At 41.3% G+C, this 21877-nt stretch overlaps 1 protein-coding gene across 1 annotated transcript in view; it reads right to left on the bottom strand.

Annotated features, from left to right (window-relative positions):
* The window catches only part of celf5a (cugbp, Elav-like family member 5a), a 405311-nt gene that overhangs the window by 352929 nt on the left and 30505 nt on the right, over nt 1–21877 (bottom strand). The window contains 1 exon segment of the mRNA XM_052037531.1: nt 21458–21540. Coding sequence (XP_051893491.1) covers nt 21458–21540 — 83 coding nt within the window.

Here is a 21877-nt window from a genome sequence, read left to right as displayed (position 1 = left end):
CCCTCTTGTAACTTTACCTTGAAGTAGAGTTATGTACATGAACACAGTGACCAAGCATCTTACTCATATAGTGTTAGATGGAATGACTAATTCTCCTCTTCTTTTGTTGCATCTCCACAACACTGCTTCTGTAAAATCCCACTATAATTTTCACTTCATAACTCATCTAATTTGTCAATTTACACCTCGCATAATAAAATACTCATTTTGGAAAATGTATTTACCAAATAAGGAAAATAAACTCTTCTTCTTTCCCAGCCTCGCTGCCTCACTAATCCAAGTACCTGGTCCCTTCACTACATGGTCAACAAGTGCTATTGGACTATGACATGGTTTCAATAGACCACCACCATCCCACGTCACAATAATATCACTCAATAATATCACTCAAGAGGACAGACTAAATGGAGGTGGTTTTGGTAGACAGTTCAATGCCTCTTAGTTAGCCCCTCTCATGTGACTGTTGAAATCCACCAACATCCTGACCAGTGCAGCTTTGTTGCACTCCTGACTTTGCTTCTCTCTTCTCTGGTTTCTAACTTTAATGAGGAATCCACAGAGATAAAGCAAAGAATTCAATAGAAGTGATCAGATATCTTCCCGTGGCTGTATTTCTGCTAAATGCAGCTAGCCAACACCAAATCCGATTGAAACAAAGAGAAAAAAAGTCAGAGTCATACGACATGGAAACAGGCCATTGGGCCATCTGTATTACTCCCATCTTCCAAAACTTGGCCCATAGACTTCTATGCTCGGGCAATTCAAGTGCTGGTCTAGACACCTCTTAAATGCTGTCAGCGACTCCGCTTCCACAACTCTCTCCAGCAGTGCATTCCAGGTACTCACCGGTCTCTGGGTGAAAAAGGACCCTCTCAGATTCCTTCTAAATCTCTTACTCTTTACCCTAAGTTTATGTTCTCTAGTGTTATTCACTTCTGTTAAGGGGAAAAGTTTCTTGCAGCCTACACTATCTATATCCCAACGTACCTAAATCACGTCCTCTCTTAACCTCCTCCGCTCCGGGGAAAACAGACCTAGCTTCTCTCATTTCTCATAATTTAAATGCTCCATCCCAGGCAGCATTCTGGTGAATCTCCTCTGCACTCACCTCAGTGCTATCACATCTTTCCTATAGTTTTGTTTTCCCCAACAATCTGCACTGTTTCCTTCATTGATCATCAAAAATACATTTCTATTTCTCCAAAAGGAACATTTTTCTATATCAACTTTGTAGAATATTGCCCCCATGTATTCCAGTAACCTGGTCCTTGGGATTGAGGCATCTCAGTCCTAATTTACATACTGCTCATTTTTCCATTCACTAAGTATGAATGTTGTGGTCTTGGATCTTTGAAAAGGATTGTTTTAAACACGGTTACCTAAATCATAAATTAAGGATCCATGATCTATTAGTATTGGCTACTACGCAAAGTATTGGGAAACTGGATTGCTTAATTCTCGACCTCTGTGGTTTCATGGTAGGAATCTATAAATGAGCATCTCTCTACATGCACTGCCGTTATTCAACTCACCGTTTGGTTCCAGTTTTTAACATCATCAACCAACACTATCAACGACTTGTGACAATATATGGGAAATATCCTGATCATATCATGGAGGCAGAAAATAAGACACGGAGCTGGCATCGTAAGAGTGTTGTGGGAACTGACTGAAGACAGCCACTAGCAGAAATCTTCCAGGGCCATTGTCAATGAGATGGAGCTCCATAGTGACAGGGTCATTGGGTGAGTCCCTCAAAGTAGATTGTCACCAGGCAAACTACTGCATAGGCACAATGCAAATTACTGAAATAAAAGCAGAAAATGCTGGAAGTACTCAGCTGGTTAGGCAGCGTCTGTATAGAGAGAAACAAAACTCTAAAGAAAGATTGTCTTGACTTTGTTTCTCTGTACAGATGTTGCCTGACCAGAGGATTTCCAGTGTTCTGTGTTTTCATTCCAGATTTCCAGCATCCGAATTTGTTTTGATTTTCACAAGTTACTAAATATAGCTTTAACATTAATCGCATGAGGGGAGCTTTTAACCCAACCTGATTTGCAGAAATTGAGAGATCATTTAAAAATGCAAAGTATTTAAATCCTAACCTGCTCATCTGAGTAGGTAAGAAGGGGACCAGATTGAAAATAGCTGAGTCCTTCATTAAAGACAGAAGCCAGGCTCTGAATGCTATTTTAACTTAGGGTGTAAGCAAAAGAGTATTCGTGGTTTTATAGCAGGATCCATCCAACAGAATGAGGAATCTGAACCAAGAGAGGTACAGTTGGACAAGATAAAGAAAGTTATACCTCACATTCCCCAGGCTGTTACATGCTCCCTACCCATGTAAAATACCCTGCTCTATACTTACTTAAATACCAGGGCCATTCCTTTAGTCTTAAGGAATGGAAGACAGATTAACAGGCAGATAACTAATCTCAAGGCACAAACTTCCGGATAAAAGATCTGAATAGATTAAAAGGTATCTATAGAAAACAGCACAGATCCATAAATTGGTCCCCTATCATTCCGAGTATTCATGAACATAAAAGGATAACATTATATTTGAAAATACGCAGTGCAGCAAAATGTATTCTTCCTTTGTGCCTGGCTTATGAAACATTTTCTAACAAACTTAACCCTCACCCGACTTAGCTAAATCAGCACCAAGGTCAGCTCCTTTTAATGTCACTGCTTGAGGTTGCCTTCATCATTTATAGGGCAAATGATTATAGGTTGTGCTTAGCAATCACTTCATCAAAAAGCCCCCAGTCATTGCCTAGCAATAAGCTCCTGTTCTTTGATCTCCCAGGGACTGGAAATTGATAAAATGCAGTCCCTGTCATTTGTACAAGGAGAAATATTTCCAAAGAAAATCCTCTATAGATCTGAGAAATTATTGCTGCAAATGTGCTCCAGTGTCTTCTACTGATGGGATATGCAGGGTCAGAGAGTGATTCATCTCATCTACAGATTGAAAGCAGGCATTGTGAGGAGTGATTCATGGTTGCCTATGGGCCAGAGAATCTAGTGGAGTGTGCCAGCTCCAGGGTAGGAAATGCCATGCCTGTCCTAGGCAGCAGTGCCTCCAGCATGATTATTCTCAACACTGGTGCCCCACAAGGCTGCATCCTCAGCCCCTTTCTCTACGCTCATGACTGCGTGGCCAGATTCTACTCCAACTCCATCTACAAGTTTGCAGCTGGTACCACCATAGTGGGCAGTATCTCAGATAAGATGATTCAGAGCACAGGAAGGAAATAGAGAGCCTAGTAAGATGGTGTCATGACAACAACCTTTCCCTCAATATCAGCAAAACAAAAGAGCTCATTGACTTCAGGAAGAGGGGCGGTGCACATGCTTCCATCTACGTCAACGGTGCTGAGGTCAAGAGGGTTGAGAGCTTCAAGTTCCTAGGAGTGAACATCACCAGTAGCCTGTCCTGATCCAACCACATAGACGCCATGGCCAAGAAAGCTCACCAGTGCCTCTACTTCCTCGGGAGGCTAAAGAAATTTGGTGTGTCCCCTTTGACACTCACTAATTTTTATTGATGAACCATAGAAAGCATCCTATCTGGATGTATCACGGTTTGGTATGACAACTGCTCTACCCAAGACCGCAAGAAATTGCAGAGTTGTGGACATAACTCAGCACATCACGGAAACCAGCCTCCCTTCCATGGACTCTGCCTATACTTCTCGTTGCCTTGGTAAAGCAGCCAGCATAATCAAGGACCCCTCCCACCCCAGACATTCTCTCTTCTCCCCTCTCCCATTGGGCAGAAGATACAAAAGCCTGAAAGCACGTACCACCAGGCTCAAGGACAGCTTTTATCCTGCTGTTATAAGACTATTGAATGGTTCCCTTGCATAAGATAGACTCCTGACCTCATAATCTACCTGGTTATGACCTTGCACCTTATTGTCTGCCTGCACTGCACTTCCTCCGTATTACATTTTATACTGCATTCTGTGTTGTTTTACCTTGTTCTACCTTAATACACTACGTAATGAATCAATCTGTATGAATGGTACGCAAGACAAAGTTTTTCACTGTACCTCGGTACAAGTGACAATAATAAACCAATTCCAAACAGTTATCCTCAAACTTCTTGCCTCATTTCTCCTTGGAGCTTCAGGTCAATGTTCTGGTCTGAAACCCCCTCCACAGGTAGTTGCTGGTGGGGAGCAAATAGGAGCTGGGGAGTCACCTGTATGCCTTTTTATTTTACAAGGTATACAAGTCTCCAGTGAATTTTCAACCTTCCATTCAACACAAGACCTGGACTTCCCAGAGCCAAGAAGTCCTCTTGTCAACCCTGATCTCTTCACCACATGTGGTGAAAACTGAAGCCAAAGTTCTAGGCCTTTTACTGCATTCATCTCAACATGAAGGGAATTCTGCTCTGAACTGTGCATACTAACAATGGTCACTTTCTGCTGATCGGCAGATTTTGCAAGTACCAACCCAATATTATTTCATAGCCAAGCCAATTAATTCAACAGCAATAACAGCTTATACAGTGCCTATAATGTGGAAAAATATCCCAAGGTGCTACACAGCAGCGTATTCAAATATAATTTTGACAGAAAGCCACATCAGGAGGAGTTCACAGAGTCAGGGGAAAGTGAGGGATTGGAAAACAGGAAGGAGAATTTCAAAATAGTTTCAAACAAAAGTAAATCCATTCACTTTATTTCATTAAATTGTTGGTTACCTGACAAAATTCCTCTATCCTGACCTTTCAAGCAATCATGATCCAATGAAATCAAGCAAAAGTTATGTTGAAGTTACACAGGACAGTATCTCTGACCTCTTTCAGGTGTCACTGAGCTAAGGATGTGATTGGCTGAGAAAGGTCACAGGTTCAATTCCCAACCAATGCTGAGCTGCTTTCATTCGATTCCCAGTCTTTGTTGAGCTACCTGGTATGAGACTCCCAGTTATTTTAATTAATTTATTATTAATTAACAAAATGGAAAAAGATTGACAGTAGATTCCTGTCTAATATCAGCTTGTGGACACAGTCTGTAATTTGATGTTCTTACTTTCAATACAAAAGCCTGAAAGCACGTACCACCAGGCTCAAGGTCAGCTTCTATAGGACTATTGAACAGTTTCCTAATACGATAAGAAGGACTCTTGACCTCACAATCTACAATTGATAATAATAAACTAATTCCAATAATGGAAGAAATAAGGTCTGAGGGGGCCTGGAAGAAAGTGATATCATTTGCCTAGAATATCAGAAAACAAGGCTGTAGATAATGAACAAAATGTTTGTGTTCAGTTTTGTTTGTTTTATTCTGCACATTTAGTACAACCTGCTTGGCAAAGCCAACACTGAGCTACCATATTTCGTGCCACCCAATTTGCTCAGATTTATTTTTTGTGCCAAAGTCTTATCCTCTCCTCAGCAATTCTCATAATGCAAAGAGCAGGACACGCTTGGTGATCCTTCCCACATGTCGAGCCACCAGCCCTCACTCACCTAGTGCAGCCTTTCTGATTGTTCTTTCTTGGCATCCACCCATTGTGAAACTAAACCACAAGGTCCAAGGTTCAATCCACTCTCTGTGTTATGTGAGCTGATCTCAGTTGGACCAGCAATATTACTATATCAGGCCCAGGATGATGAATGTCAGCCAGAGCTCCTGCAGCTGAACATCAGCTGGAAAGTGCACTTAAAACATAGGAGTGGGTATCGGCCATTTGGTCCTTCAAGCCAGTCCACCATTTAAGTATGAGTCATGAATAGTCCTCTGAAGTTCACTTTCCCACCCAACCCCGATAACACCCGCTTCCTCTAGTTTGCGGAACTCTGATATATTGAGTTCAGCCCCAAATACATTCGACATCTGGGCTACCTCACACCTCTGGAGTAGAGACCCTCAAATATTTATAACACTTTGCGTAAAGAAAAGCATTTTAATGACCAACAACCAAGCCTTAGACTAAGCCCCTTAGTTCTATTTCTAGTCTAGATGGAGGACTGGGGTTCAGCTGTGATGTCACCAACAGCCTGTCAGCACTCAGAGCTCAACTTTATAATAAACAACATCTAATCTGCAGGCAGTGCAAAAATCATTGAAAGGTGTGGCTTGGGAAGAGGACAGAGAAAAGAGGTTATTCCTCAAAACTAAAATTACAGCACTGACAGTTTACAACAGGATTATTGTGTAGTGACACTTTATCAAAAGTATGTCTTGTTTGAAATTCAAATTCCTTGTGGTTCAGGGGAGAGCTTCTGGTCAGCAAAAATCAGAACCTGAGAGTTTAAAAACTCCTCATTGGTATCAATTGAGAAAGGGTTGTGTGCGAATTAAGGTCACTGCTAACTGACATCAAGGTGTATCCTAAACCACTCTCAGCTGGGAGCAGCCCTAAGCTGACAGCTACCCCATTAAGCAGTTCACTGGGGTGTGAATGGTAGGTACAGCCTTCCACTAGTCTGCTGCCTGAGCCCCAAGCACCCTCCAGTTCATTTAATCCCATCCCTAGCTACATACAAACAAATGAAGGTGACAAAAAGAAGTAGACCAGCTGGTCCATCTAGCCTGTCCTATACGATGACAAAGTCCCATGTATCATAACAGAGACACTCCCTATCCACCTGGAGCCATATAGTCCCCTGGGAGACGAGAATGAACCGATAAGAAAACCATTTGTAATATCAGGACTACATCCCTTTTCAATGGATAAAAACCTTTGCATCTTTCAAAAAAGCAATGAAAAGGTACACTTATATAGTGCTTTTCACATGCAAAATAATCCCAAAGCAATTTACGTGGGAAGAATGGACGCTGAGCAGAATGTAGAAGGGAAGGTTAGAAACAGTTCACTGAAAACTTGCACAAGGAGCAGAGCAGGGCATGCCTTTTGAAAGTGGAAGAGATGTACAAAAGAAGAGCATTCTTGGGCCAGAGTTTGAGCCCCGATTTTCTAGCATATCAGCTGATGTTATCAGCTTATCTTTCACCGTTGATATTGGCAATAAACAGAACATCTTCCTGTTGTTTTTTTCTTTACTCCTTATGCTCCTTGGAATATAGTATCACAAAGTGACAGCGCAGCGGGCTACTTGGCTGGTCATAGCGAGCAGCTCTATGAAAGGGTTATTCAATTAGTCCCCCTTCCCCTCCCATCTGGATTTTTGTCATATCTCTGTAAATATTTCCTTTTGAACATTTATCTCATTTTGCTTTACAGATTTATAATTGAATCTTCTTCCACCCTTTTCAAGTAGGGCATCCTGGATCATAACAAGTCACTGCATTCAAATAAAATCTCCCCTCATCTCACCTTCCTTCTTTCACCAATTATCTGTGCCCTTTAGTTACTGACACTTTGCCACCAGAAAGAGTCACTGTGAAAACCCTTCATAACTTTGAGCTTGTCTATCAGGTCTCCCCTTAACCCATTCTGCTCCAATGATGATAATCCTAGGTTCTCAAATTACCCCAGAACAAAAGGAAAATAGGTTTGAATTTATCTAATAGTTTTTGCAACCTCTAAACATCCCAAACACTTTGGAGCCAACTAAGTACTTTTGAAGTGCAGTCATCCATGTATTGAAGGTAAAGTAGCAGACAGTTTGCACACAGCAAGCTCTAAGAAACAGTAATATAATGACTGGATAATCATCTTTACTGATGTTGGTTGAGAGAAATATTGGTGAAGGTATGAAGATTTTAAAAAAAACTGATGCTGAAAATCTGAATAAAAACAAAATATGTTTGAAACTCTCAGGAGGTCAGGCAGCACATGTGGAAAGAGAAACAGTAACCATTACAGGTCAGGGTCTCTTTCCACAAATGTTGCCTAGCCTGCAGAGTGTTTCCAGCATTTTCTGTTTTCATTTGTTATCATTAAGGTCACCCTCCCTTAGTGCCAGAATCCTTTTACATCCACTTGAGAAGTCAGGCAAAGCCTTGGCTCAGATGCCTCGTGTGAATGATAGCACAGTAGTCCCACAGAAGCATAGCCTGCTCGCCTGACACAAATCTGATGGAACGCACCAAACGTGTCAGGTTCCGTTTTGGTTGAGTGTACCATTTGGATTTGGGTCAGATCTGACCATACTGTGCTGCTTGAGAGTAACATGTGAACAAACACACTAACACAAACTGGAAGATGAGAACCCTGACAATGATTTTCCCTGTATTAAACAAAACTATGTGTATGTATATAATGTACATACACAGAGACAGAGACAGAAAAGACAGACAGACCTAAAAGAGGATGTGTGTATGTGTATATGCTTGTCAGAGAGAGTAGTGCAGGCAGGCAGAGATATAATAGCTGGGTCAGGAAAAATATCATAAACTGTCAGGGTCAGGTCCAGAGAGCAAGGCCCCAATTTTATATGCAAGCAGACTTCTAAAGATCACTGGAGCATCAGCAAAGATATTTTGTTCAGGTCTCTGGAGGGGGACTTGAACCCACAGCCTCCTGATTCAGAGACAAAGCAGCTACCAACTCAGCCACAGATTTTGTTTCCACTTCCAACACTGCAATGGTGATTACTCTTCAGAAATGTACCTAACTGGTTGTAAACCACACCAAGACTAAGGATCTGAAAAAAATTATATTAATATACATCTTTTTATGAATTATACCTGGCATGGTCAACCACTCCCATCTGTCAGATGAAGAATAAAACTCCCTCTATATCACAGTACATCTTCCCCACCTTAAAAGAACATTCCTGCTGCACCAGTGATCAGCATTTAGCCACGAAGGCAGTGTTCTGTGATATAGCAGTTCAAACTGACACGCAAATCTAAAAGCAAAACACTGCAGATGCTGGAAATTTGAAATAAGACAAAAGTGCTGTACTCAGGTCAGGCAGCAACCTCGGAGACAGAAACAGAGTTAGTGTTTCAGACCGATGACTTTTCATTGGAATAGGAAGTAGTTATGGATTAAACACGTTTTAAAGTTCCAAAATCAAGGAAGAACAAAAGTTATCCTCTCTTTCATTGTCTCCTCCCCTCCACCTGTCTTTGTTTGTCTCCAGCTTACACCCAGTTCTGTTTCTTTCTCCACATTTACTGCCTGTTCTGTTGAGTATTTCCTACATTTTGTTTTATTCCAAACTACCACATAAGCTTCATTTACAGATCCTTTCAACCAACAAAGGGTTAAGGGGAGATTTGATAGACAAGCTCAGATTTGGGAGGGGTTTTTGAAAGAATAAATAAGGAAAGGCTGTTTGCAGGATGAGGTAACAGTGACCAGAGGACAAGGGCGTTTACCTTGCAATGTGAAAATGAATTGAATCCTCGGTGAAAGGAAAATGAGAAACTGCATCATCCACTGGGCTGTTTTCTTCTAAAGGGATGTTAGTAATTTACATGATTTTGAGTAATCTTTCTGTTTATTTCTATCTATTGAATTTTTGAAGAAAACATTCTTATTTAAATAGTCAGTGAAGATGACATCCCTGGGGGCTTAACTAGGAGTTGCTAGGTCCAGCACATTGAAGAAAATTAATCATCAGCAAAGATGGTCATTAACCCCCTGAGTGTCAGCAATTGCATCATGTATATTAACCTATTAAATCATATCTGTTAAACAGTCCACCATCATTAACTCTCCCGGGCCCGTTGCTCCCAGTGCAGTCACCAACACTCATTTTTAAAGAATAGTACTTCATTTTTAAGTTATAAAAGATGCTAAATGAAATCAATCCTGTAATTGTTTTCGTCTGTTTCTTTTCCTCTGGGAACACAGTTGTTTGGCTTAGAATGAAACTGGAACAGAAAACTAGGTTCTTTGGTTGAACCTCTGTTATGCCCCATAATGAAGTGGACTCTCTGGCAGATCAAGCAGCTAGCCAAATAATTGAGGATTCATTTGGAAAAAAAAACAGCACAGTAGCATTGGGACCAGCAAGAAAAAGACTATTTACATTATCGTATCATGCATTTTTCAGGACATTTCAAAGTCCTTCACATGTAATGAATTGCTCTGGAGTGTGTTTATTATGAAAGTGAACATGGCAATAATCTGGCACACAGCCATGTAATGATTAACACAACCACTTTCACTCAGTTCCATATGAAAGGTCTTCAAGCTGAAATGTTAATTCTTTTTCTCTTTCCGCGCATGCTACCTGACCTGCTGAGCGTTTCCAGCATTTTCAGTTGTTATTTCACTTTAGCACCTTTGATCTGCTCAAATATCTTAATGCGATTCACAAGAATGTCATCCAACAAAATTGGCCATGAAAGGGCATATTTCCTCAGCTGACCATGGTGGCCTTGAAAAGAGAGAGAGAGAGAGTTATGTGGAGAGGTTTAGAGGGAATTTTAAACCAAGGGCCTAGGCTGTTGAAGGCATCAGTGGTGGAGCAGTTATAGAACTGGAAGAGGTTACATTGAAGGGGAGACTGAGACCATGAAGGATTTTTGAACAAGAATGAGAATTTTTAAAACTAAGGCTTTCCGAGCCGAGGAGTCAATATGTGTCAGGAAAGGGAGGTTGATTAGTTAAACTATTTTTGGTGCTACTCATTGAAGCAAGGATACTGGTGGAACTTCCTGTTCTTTAAAGAGTGCTATGGGATCTCCAGTACCCACTGGGACTTCCTTTATCGTCCCAGTCGAAAGTTGACATCTCCAGCAGTGCACCCTCTTAACAGTACCGCGCTGGAGATTTTGCATTCCTGAATAAGGGCATGAGTTAAATGTATGACATTTTGATGACAGTGCTGGCAACTGAGACAAACCAACACATAAGAGAATGGTAAGAGGACAAAGAGAAAGCAAGGGTTGGAGTGAAAAGTTATTATGAACTAAGACAAAAGGAAACCATTAATTAGCTGCTGAGCATAATGATGAGTCGGCTTCTTACAACAGGCACTTTATGCATCCCACTTTTTTTGTTTTGAATCTTATTCCACCTCAAATAAAATCAGGAAAGGGAAAATCACACCACATTGTTGAAAAATAAAAACCTGCAGGTGTTGTAAATCTGGAATAAAAACAGAAAGTGCTGGAGATACTCAGCAGTATATGTAGAGAGATAAACTGAGTTAATGTTTCAGATTGACAACCCTTCCTCAGAATTGGAAAAGTGTTTTAAGTTACAGAAAGGGAGAGAGGAGTGAGAACAAAGGGAACGCCTGTGATGGGGTGGAGACCAGGATTGTCCAGGTGATGCAAGTGTTATTAATGCCATTTAGTAGTGGCTGATAAATGACTGTTAATAACAGCTGATTTGCTGGAGGGGCACAAATACAGGGAGATGAATGAGGGCCATACGGCAGTTGTTGGAAATCCAAAATAAAAGAGAATACTGGAAGTATTCACCAGATCAGGTGGCAGCTGTAGTGAAAAACACTGGGTAAGAAAAACCAGGATAAGACTTGCACAGTGAATGGTAGGGCTCTGAGGTGTGCGATAGAATAAAGGGACCTGGGAATACAGATCCATAGTTCCTTGAAAGTAGCTTCACAGGTAGATAGGGTCGTAAAGAGAGCTTTAGGCACTTTGGACTTCATAAATCAGGGTATTGAGTAACAGAATCAGAATCAGGTTTATTATCACTGACATATGTCGTGAAATTTGTTGTTTTGTGGCATTTGTTGTTGTTGGGATGTTATGTTGAAGTTGTACAACTTCAAAATAACAACTTGTACAAGACACTGGTGAAGCTGAATTTGGAGTATTCTGTGCAGTTCTGGTCACCTACCTACAGGAAAGATATCAATCAGCTTGAAAGAGTGCAGAAAAAATTTACAAGGATATTGCTGGGATTTGGTGACCTGAGTTATAGGGAAAGGTTGAATAGGTTAGGGCTTTATTCCCTGGAGCGCAGGAGAATGAGGGGAGATCTTATAGAGGTATACAAAATTATGAGGGGTATGGATAGGGTGAATGCTTCAAGGCTTTTCCTCCAAAGATTGGGTGAGACTAGAATTAGAAGACATAGGTTTGGGGTGAAAGGTGAAATATATAAGGGGAATCTGAGGGGGAACTTCTTCACTCAGAGGGTGGTGCGAGTGTGGAACGAGCTGCCAGCAGAAGTGGTGGATGCGGGTTCAATTGTAACATTTAAGAGAGGTTTGGATAGGTACATGGATGGGAGGGGTTTGGAGGGATATGGTCTGGGTGCAGGTAGATGGGACTATGCAGAAGATCAGGTCGGCATGGACTAGATGGGCCGAAGGGCTTGTTTCCATGTTGTCGTACTCTATGGCTCTAAATGGATGTCACGGGCCCAATGGAAGCACATAAGCAGCACCTCACCTTCCAGCTAGGTGTTTGCAGCCACAGAATTTAAATATTGAATTCAACAATTTCAAATAATAAATTTCTCCTGTTTGTGTCAGAACCAGCCAATTCAGATACAAGGTGAATCACCCTCTCTTAGTATCAGCAGCACTTGTGTCACCTGGACTATGTTGATCTCACCCTATCGTAGATATTCCCATTGTTCTCTCCTTCCCTCCCACTCTCTGCAACGTAAAGCACACTTCATTTCTACTCTTCCAGTTCTGATCAAAGGCCATCAAATTATAACATGAACTCTGTTTCTCCTTCCACAAATGCTGCCTGACCTGTGGAATATTTCCAGCATAATCTGCTTTTATTTCAGACTCTGTTGTGATGCCCTCAGTAGTTGGATTGCCTTCTTGGGCAAGTTAATGAAGGAATAGCATCTGACCAAAGGCTTTGGAAATGAGGGAGGGAGATAGAGAAACAATGGAATTGTAATTTCACAAGCTTTTTACTTTGGTGCAGTAATGCTACTAAAATAGTTCTCCAATGTTAAACAACAATCTTTTAACATCATCTATTGACTTATCTGGTTGGAGATTATCATTGCCAAGCTTGAAAAAAAAATCTTACTGAGTAATATAATTCTGAATTTTTTCTTACAAGTAAATGTGTTTTTGTTTGCACAGCAAATGCTGGTGACATCATCCATTAAGAAATAGACTTGAGGAAATGGGCAAACAAGTGAAATAGAACCCATAGCAGGTGAAGTACATCTCAGTAGGAAGAGTGAGGAGAGGCAGGATCAAACCATGTGGTGCAATTTCAAAAGGGACCTGGGAGTACTTGAAGGTGGCAGGAGATGTGAGAAGACTTCAAAAAGAAGATCAGAATCCTTGACATATTGTGATCAATTCTGGGCACCACATCCAAGAGAAGAATGACAAGTCTTTGGAGAGGATGCAAAATAGGTTTACTAGAATGGTATCAAGGATCAGATGTTTGTTACATGGTAAGACTGGAAAGTCTGGGCTTAAAGCAGTGTTTGCCAAAAAAAAGATTTAATAGAGATGTCCAAAGTCTTGAAGGATACAGCAAATAAGCAGAAAACAGTAGAAAAGTCAGTAAGCGGTGCACACAGACTTAAAGTAATTGGCATGGACTCCAGGTCGACATGAGGGAAATTTTCTTTGCACAGCAAGTTGTTGTGGTTTGGAATGCACTGCCAAAGGGTGATGGCAGCAGACTCAATAGCAACTTTCAAAAGAAAATTGAATACATATTCAAAGGGAATAATTTAGGGTTGTTGGGGCAGAGCAGGGAATTTGGTTAGCTCTACCAAAGAGGTAATGCACTTGCACAATGGATTAAGTGGCCTCCTTCAGTGCCGTATTACAATTCTATGAAACGACTGGGATGTGTTACAGAAGATATAAATATTCGCACCAATCTCATGCACAGAACACACAATATAGTGGCAGCTCTGTGTTGTACTCTGCTTCCAAATTTCAGTTCCATCTTTTTAATGTTAATGGAACAGAATTTCAGGAGCAAAGTACCACCCCAGCCATTTCCATTTAAAATGAGAGGATAAATGTTATCCTGTCATTTATTATCATACAGCTATTTGAGAGTTTAGAATTATTCTCTTACTGGAAAAGGACAGAGAAATGGTTTGGAGGTTAGATACCTATCATGGTGCAATTCCTTAATTTGTATAACTCTAAGAACACCATTAGCTGCTACGTCAGTTGTAATTAGGCATCTGTTTAATCCATACTGAAGTCAATCAGCCTACAAAATGGGGATTGTAAGCATCTATATTATACCACGATTCTGTAAATACCATAACAATCATGTAATTAGGAAATGCTGTTTAGATCCAAACTACACTCAGTTTACAGGAAGTCAGTTGCAAGCATAAGGCTTAGATAGGCTAGTTGTTCTTCATTTATTACTCCATTAATGAGAACCTTATAAACAATATGAGAACATTATTTAGTTGGGTTTAATGAAAATATCATTGATGATTATTGAGTTGCCTGATGCTGCTGGGCTCAATAATTCCTCGGTCTCACTTAAAGGTCTCAATGCTCACTGCTTGTACAAGAAAAAAAATGACAAAAGCATAATATTATTAAGGTTAAAATCTTCCAGATGTTTCGTTGCTTAAAGGGAAATGGTACTCAGACCTGTCTCAAAATAGCACTGACTTTAAAATAGGAAATCAGCTTTTAATTCCACTGGGATAAAGGGATGTAAAGGTTCCTGTACTTGTTTATCTGTGAGTAATAAGTCATCCACGTGAGCATGACTCATGGGCACCACAATCTGTCAACAGCCTGCAGGCTCAGTCATGCCCACATAGCCTAGTGACAGCTGTTTGGGCACAGTGGGCGCCAGCTAAACATGCTTACCTGATCCCGGCAGAACAGTGAAGTATCAAAACCCACCCCCACCCTACTCCCCTTCCAATTCGCCTCCTGCAGAATTCTAGTGATAAACTGATCCCGATTTTAAACTGCCTGATCTTTAACAAGGCTAGTCTAATGCTCAATTTCACCCAGGCAACCACACATTCGAGACATGTCATCATCCTCTGGGTAAGATATATTTTCATCAAGAGTCTTCTGCTAGTGTTGAGATTCAGCTGCTCAACTACTGATTAAATGTACTGGCTCAGCAATCAACTCCTTCAATCTCTATTATTTGGAAATGCCAATTCAATCAGAATACTAATCCAAAAAGTCATTCCTTCCTTAAAAGCAGCAAATTTGTAGTTTTCAGTGTTTGATTCCTTTCATCAAAATGTGTTAAGGCAATAGAGAGTTATTTTTATCAAGCAACATTATGTTGCCAAAAGCGAAAAAAACTGCAGTTGCTGGAAATCTAAAATAAAAGCAGAAAATGCTGGAAATACCCAATGGGTCAGGCCAGACCCATGGGAAGAGGAAAGGAGTTAATGTTTCAGGTCAAAGACATTTCATCTTTTGCTGCTGGGACCCTTCATCATGTTGCTGCTGGGTGTGCGAGTCCATAAACTAAATAAAAGGCTTCTCACATCTTGCTGCATAAAGATGCAGACCTAGAATTTCTGCTGCACCCAACACCATGTCCTCCACAGGCACTGCCGATGACACCAGCAATCATCTTGCTCATTCGCCTCCTTACCTGGGTGCACATTTCAGTTCCACCCTGGACCATGAGAACCAGTGTTGGCCATTTTCTTCATTGATATTGTGCCATCTGTGAGTTAGACCAGGGGTGGGTTGGGTGGCACTGAAAGGAGGTGGTTGAGATGGCCTGTGGCCTGATCGGGCCAGTGCAGTGGCTGTGAAGTGAGGCAGTGGTGGAGAGACATCACGCCCTATGCAGTGCCTGATGGAGGGGGTGTCAGTACCCCGTTCTTTGATGGCTTGGGTGGTGACATCAGGGGCATTTGCTCTAATGGTTGATTAGGAGGGGGGATATGGGCAAAGAAACCTCTGGGGCGATGATTTGGTGGGGGTTGTGAAACAAGGGCTGGATTGGACAAGGGATAGGGAATAGAATGAGGAAGGAGAATTGATTGGAAGTCAAGGCCTCATCAGGGTCCTCTTGAGGGCTCAGAGTCAAAGGAGTGTTTGACTGGGGCCTGGACCTTGGGGGAAATCACTGGAGCAGCAGCAACACTGAGGGGCAGTGGAGGGATTATTAGAGTCCTGGGACTGGATTGGCAATGGGATACCCAAAGAATGCGAGAAGATTAAGGGACAAACCCAACAAGGGTTCCAGTCCAGCAATGCACTGGGAAGACCAGATTGTCCAACAGGTGCCCAATAGTTCTTCATAGAGTCATAGAGAGATAATAGCATGGAAACAGGCCCTTCAGCCCACTGAGTCTGCGCTACCCATCAAGCACCCATTTTTACACTAATCCTACCCTAAATCACTTTATTCTCCCCACATTCCTATCAACCTCCTTCTCCCCGCTCCCCCCCACCCACCCCTGCTGGCTTCTACCACATTAACAGCAATGGACAAATAATTTGCCAAACCACACATTTTTGGGATGTGGGAGGGAATCCACATGGTCACAAAGAGAACATGCAAACTCCACACATACAACACCCGAAGTCAGGATTGAACTGGGTCATAGAAACATAGAAAACCTACAGCACAATTCAGGCTCTTCGGCCCACAAAGCAGTGTCCCTGGAGCCGTGAGGCACAGTTCTATTAGCTGCGCCACCGTGCCACCCATAACCATGATCCTCATTACCCAGCAATACCTCAATAGGAGCATGGCATGAAGAATGAGGTCATCGGTATATTTCTGAGGGTAATCATTCTCTGCTCTAAGGCCAACTCACGGCCAGAGGCACCTGTCAAATTTCCAGAGCAAATTAATTCCCGGAAATGGGAATTATCCTATTTCACTCTGACATCGTTTTCCATTCACAAGAAGCTGAAAGAAACAGCATTACGCAAGTGAATACCCACAGGGGCCTTTCCAAAATGAGCTGTAGCCAAAAAGGGCCTGTTTCCATGCTATATCTCTCTGTACTACACAGACTGAGGACAGGAGTGAAGGCCTTTCTTTGGTGATGCAAGTAACGATTGGGTCTACAGCAGGTAACACCAATGTGATATATTTTCCTGAAGCCACTAATGTGAGTTAAATAGCTTTGGGCTTGAAGCAGGTTTCCCATTTTCTACTCACACCAACCATTTTGTCCACCTTAATGACTAGATGAAAACTAAGTCTCTAATACCTGAAAAATTGTAACAACATCGTAGATGCTTCCTGATTTTAAAATCATCATCATCATCTTTAAAGCTCTCCATTGCCTCATCATTCCCCACATCTGAAACTTCCCGCAGCCATGCAACCCTTTAAGATGCTGTTGTCCTAGAGTCCTGGCAACTTGATACTGACAGCAATGATTTAGTTGTCTAGTTCATCTTCAGACAGGACTTTTCTCCCTGTGCCTCCCCACTTCTATAACTGACTTTCCTCAGTGTAAATCCTGTCTGTTTGACAAGCCTTTTGGTCACCTATCCTATTACCTCAATGAGTTGCTGGTTGTCAAACTTTGTTGTCACTCACTCTTGTGAACTTCATTGTATAGCTTTGCTTTATCAAGGGCGCAATTTTTTTGACATCTTTAACAGAATCAATCCTGTATTGTTTTCTGGAAATAGGGGCCAATTCACAAATACAATAAAAACATTAATGGAATGGTAGGCTAAAGAGGTCACTCTTGGGTGCATGAATTTCTGTGCCCTTGTCTATAAGATTTTTGTGAGATGAACTTGGATCAATTAATTATTGCAAACACAACTGGCACATGAAATAACCTGAATTTTTCTAGCCCAGCAAGGAAGATGATAGATTTTATGTCAACATTACAGAAGACATAATCCCAGCGGACAAATCTTTGGATGCTAATTCTTTTTAGAATTGCTCCCTGTGCGATCCTCATCTCCAGAGTTCTGCTACAGTTGGCTTCTTGCTTTCTTGCTATCTGTCTAGAGTGTACTTGTGTGTTATGCAAATTTAGACTCTGCTTCCAAACTTTGAGACACTCTTCCAACATTCTGCCTAAACTCCTAAAGAAAATAGAAAGATACTCAATCCTTTGATGAAAGGTCATCAGCCTAATACATTAACTGTTTCATTCTCCACAGATACTACCTGGCCTGCTCTGTTTTATTCAGATTTCTAGCATCTACAGCTTTTTGCCTTTCAATACTCAACCTTCAGTGGATGGCATACTTTCCTCTGAGTTGGAGATTTGTTGGTTTGAGTCCACCACAGAGACTTGACTCCAGTACTGAGGGAGTGCTGTATTGTCCACTGGCTGTCTTTTGGATGAACTGTTAAACAAAGTCCCTGTTCTCTCATGGGAAGATAATTTGAAGAACAACAGGGAGATCTTCTTGGTAACCTGGCCAATATCAATTCTTCAATCATCATCACTGAAGTAGCTTATCTGGTCATTATCACATGCTGTTTGTGGGAGCTTCCTGTGTGCAAATTCCAAGGGTTCAATAGTAACTGAAAATATTTCATTAGCTGTAAAGCATCTGAGGACGTCTTGAAAGGACAGTGAATGGCCCTACAGGAAGATAAAGGTTCACATTCCATGATGTAAAGATGGGAACTGAGTGTGAAATGCCTGCGGATCCTTTCCCACTGGGCTCAGTGGTAAATCAGTCAGTGGAGCTGGAGGTTAGACACACTGTTACCTGACCGCCAAGTTTTTTCAGACTCCTGGCTTTGGCCAAACACTTGCAGAACTCTAGAATGAGCTAAACCTTGAATGACAGACAGCCAGCCAGTTCTTATGGAACAACTTGATCTTAGTCAGCTCAACTCAGCCCATTATTGGCAATGCAAATTCTTTTAATTTTTTTCCTGTAAGTGAAACAATGCTGGCAAGATACATTTGATTCTGATCTTTTATCATCATGAGAAGGTAGGACTTCATGAAACTTCACTGCCTCTATAGTTTCCACAAATGGTCTTAATTAGGCAGTACCAGGAATTTTACCTAGCACCATTGAAAGGGATGCAAGTTCTGCCCAGGTCAAGGTGATGCATAGCTTGGAGATGATGATGTTCCTATGACACCTGAAATTTCTCATTAAATGCAATATTGAAAGACATACATTATCTCATTGTTGGAGGAGAGACAGATGTACATTTTGAAAATCTGAAAAAGGCATTTCATTTATATCTTTCAGTGCCCTAGAATACTTTCAAGAAATAATTAAAGGACAATTTGAAGATTCCTTCAGACACCTAAATAAGATCTTCTGAGATGATCTTTCCATGCAGAAAAAAGGAATATAATCTAAAATCAACCACCATCTGGTTTTAAAATGGCATCAATTGTTAAAGCTAAACATTAGGAGGCAAAGCTTGGATAGTGAGAATACCTTCTTTAGAGGTGGGATCAATGTCCTGCTTTTAAGTCAGGGGGCAGCTTCAAGTTCCAGAACTCAGCAGCATAGCACCCAGGCAGTTTCAGTTCTGACAAGTTTGTCTACTGTCCACAAGCTTACTTGATAAAGGAGAGGATGATACAGGCTTAAGACCCCAGATTTTCCATTTTTATTTCCAAAATCTTAGGTATTCCCCTTTATGAACCGGGACAAGTCTAAGTTAACTAAAGAATAGAAGAAAGCCTGAAATGGAGGATTTTTTAACCTATCAAAGTTGCTCCTTCCATGGATCACATATGACCTCCGTCATTTTCTCCAAAATTTTATCAAGCAAAGGTTCAGAATATCTAGCTACCCTTTATTGATGAGCCATAATCACTTCCCATCTTGAGCCTGACAATTTAAGGTCCAGCCAATGACCAAAGGTGCGTCCAAAATCAGGTTTCAGGCTGGCTAAGAAATGGTCCATCTAAAGGTTGCCTGGCTCTCCACCAATCTGGGTGGACCACGATTCTAGCAGCAGACTGCAATTGGATCCTTGGAGGTGAGAGAAGGAGAATGGGCTGGTAAGGGATAGCCCAGACCATCAGGTGTCCCATGTCTGGTGATGCCAGGAGGAACATTTCTGCTCCTTCTGGCTCCACATGACGATTTTAAAAAATGAAGAAACCTAACTTTTTAACTCTTCATCTATCAACAGACTGCAGACACAAGTTGCAATAAGGGAACAAATTTTTTCCACTTCTCCTGAAGCAGTTTAGGAGTAGCTGAGAAGTGGGAAAGGAATCCCAAAGCAAACATATCAATATTGTCAGCCAAGATTACCAAAGATAACTTGTATCAAATACTGTAGCATCCTTAACTTGGTCAGAAGTCCCAAGACACTTTATCAGCAGTGTTTCAGACAACATCTGAGCTCAAGTCACATACTGGGACAGGTGAACAAAAGCTTAGTCAAGGAGATAGGTTTTAACGAGTGTCTTACGAGGGGCAAAGAATTTAAGGAGAAAATTCTAAAACTTACAGCCTAGACAGCAGAAACCATACAATTTTCACACACTCATTAAATTTTCCAATTTCTGTGCTGCAGTTTCAGCAGACGACTAATATCTGGGGCCAGACATGAACAGCGGGACAAGGGTTGTAAGTGGATAGCATGCATTTGTCTCCTGTTATTCCACTGTGTCTAGTCCCAGCACACCAATAACCAATCCATTGATACACAAAATTGACTTCTTCTTGGATTCCAAGATGGTTAAATCTATAGGGAAACCTGACACACTGCAGTTAACTGTCCAAAGGAAAACTCAAAGACGGACAGCACCTTAATACCACACAGAATTTCACGGATAACAAACTTTTCTGAAAGACAAAGACCTACCCCTGTTGTATGTGAATGTCCTTTCAAACATAGTGAGAATCCACAACAGTGCTCACGTGCAAAACCAATTTACCTGTTTAATTGGTAATTGGTTTATTATTGTCACATACACCGAGATACAGGGAAAAGCTTTGTTTGCATGCCATCCAAATGTTTTATTTTGCTTGGTTGGTAGCTGGAAGGAGGAAGAAATGAGTTGTTATCCTGGACACCAGGAATGTTACCTGCAAGGGTTCTTTAAGGACAGACAGTTCCTTAGTTTAACGTTTCATCTAAAAGATGGCACATCAACACTGCAAGCCACCCCAAAGAGCACCAGCCCAATGAGCTAAATCTCCTGCTATGAGTTGCCAAGCTCTTTTTTCCTTTTTAAGGTGAAAAAATTCTGTATCAATTTTTCCAAAAATCTCAAGACATAATGGATTATTTTTGGACAAATCAAGTGTCTATTGTAAGGTACAATTGCGATTTGTTGGCTTGCTCCAGGAAAGCAGTACGAGAGATGTACAGTGGTTCACATGGAGGTAGATCCAGTGAACCACTGACCAAGGGCTGCAGTTGAAAAGGAACCATAAACCAGTGGGAAGACCAGTCCCTACAGTTTTGCAAACGTTGTCTAAATTGGTCGCAAATTGGTTGCATTGAAAACCTGTGACGTTAATAGAAAGCAAAAAGTAGTTGGCCTCAAAACAGCCCTCTAATCATAATCTCCTGCAGTTACCCAGACAAAAATTATCCCTGAGGGGCACCTATTTTACATTAATTACAACAAAGGCGCCAAGAAAATACATATTTGAGCCATACTCAGCTGTAAACAAGCAGTGCGTTGCTCAAGGTCTGTCAAGCCTCATGCCGATTAACAAAAGGCATCAGAATCCAGTTATAACTGCAAAAACAAACAACAAAATAAAAGCCTTGCTTACCCCAGGCAGTGTCTTCTGCTCATGTAATGCATTCTGTGCCTTGATAGCAGATTCTCTTGCACAGTATGTAAGGAACGCACAGCCTAGAGGTAAAGAGATATACAGTGTGAAAAGAAATCAAATCCCACTGAAAAACTTTCCAATAGGTAATGATTAAAATATATAGGGAAAGGAGGTGAGAATAAGTGACAAAGCTGATTGGTTAGGTGGTGCAACCTCTTAAAATGGTGATACCCCCATCCTGCTACACAACCCTGAACATCTGCACCCCCAACTTCTGCAAGAGGTAAAAGCAACCCGTGTGGAATTTCAAAAAACAAATCTTTCGTCTCTAACCTCTAAGGGAATTAACAAGCACAACAGCTGGGATTTCTATAACATATAAAGGTTATGGGGAGAAGACAGGATAGTGGCATTGAG

This window comes from Pristis pectinata, chromosome 24 (assembly GCF_009764475.1).
Source record: "Pristis pectinata isolate sPriPec2 chromosome 24, sPriPec2.1.pri, whole genome shotgun sequence".
Classification (NCBI taxonomy): domain Eukaryota; kingdom Metazoa; phylum Chordata; class Chondrichthyes; order Rhinopristiformes; family Pristidae; genus Pristis; species Pristis pectinata.
The sequence above is the reverse complement of the archived record's forward strand: the minus strand, read 5'-3'. Positions and strand labels throughout refer to the sequence as shown.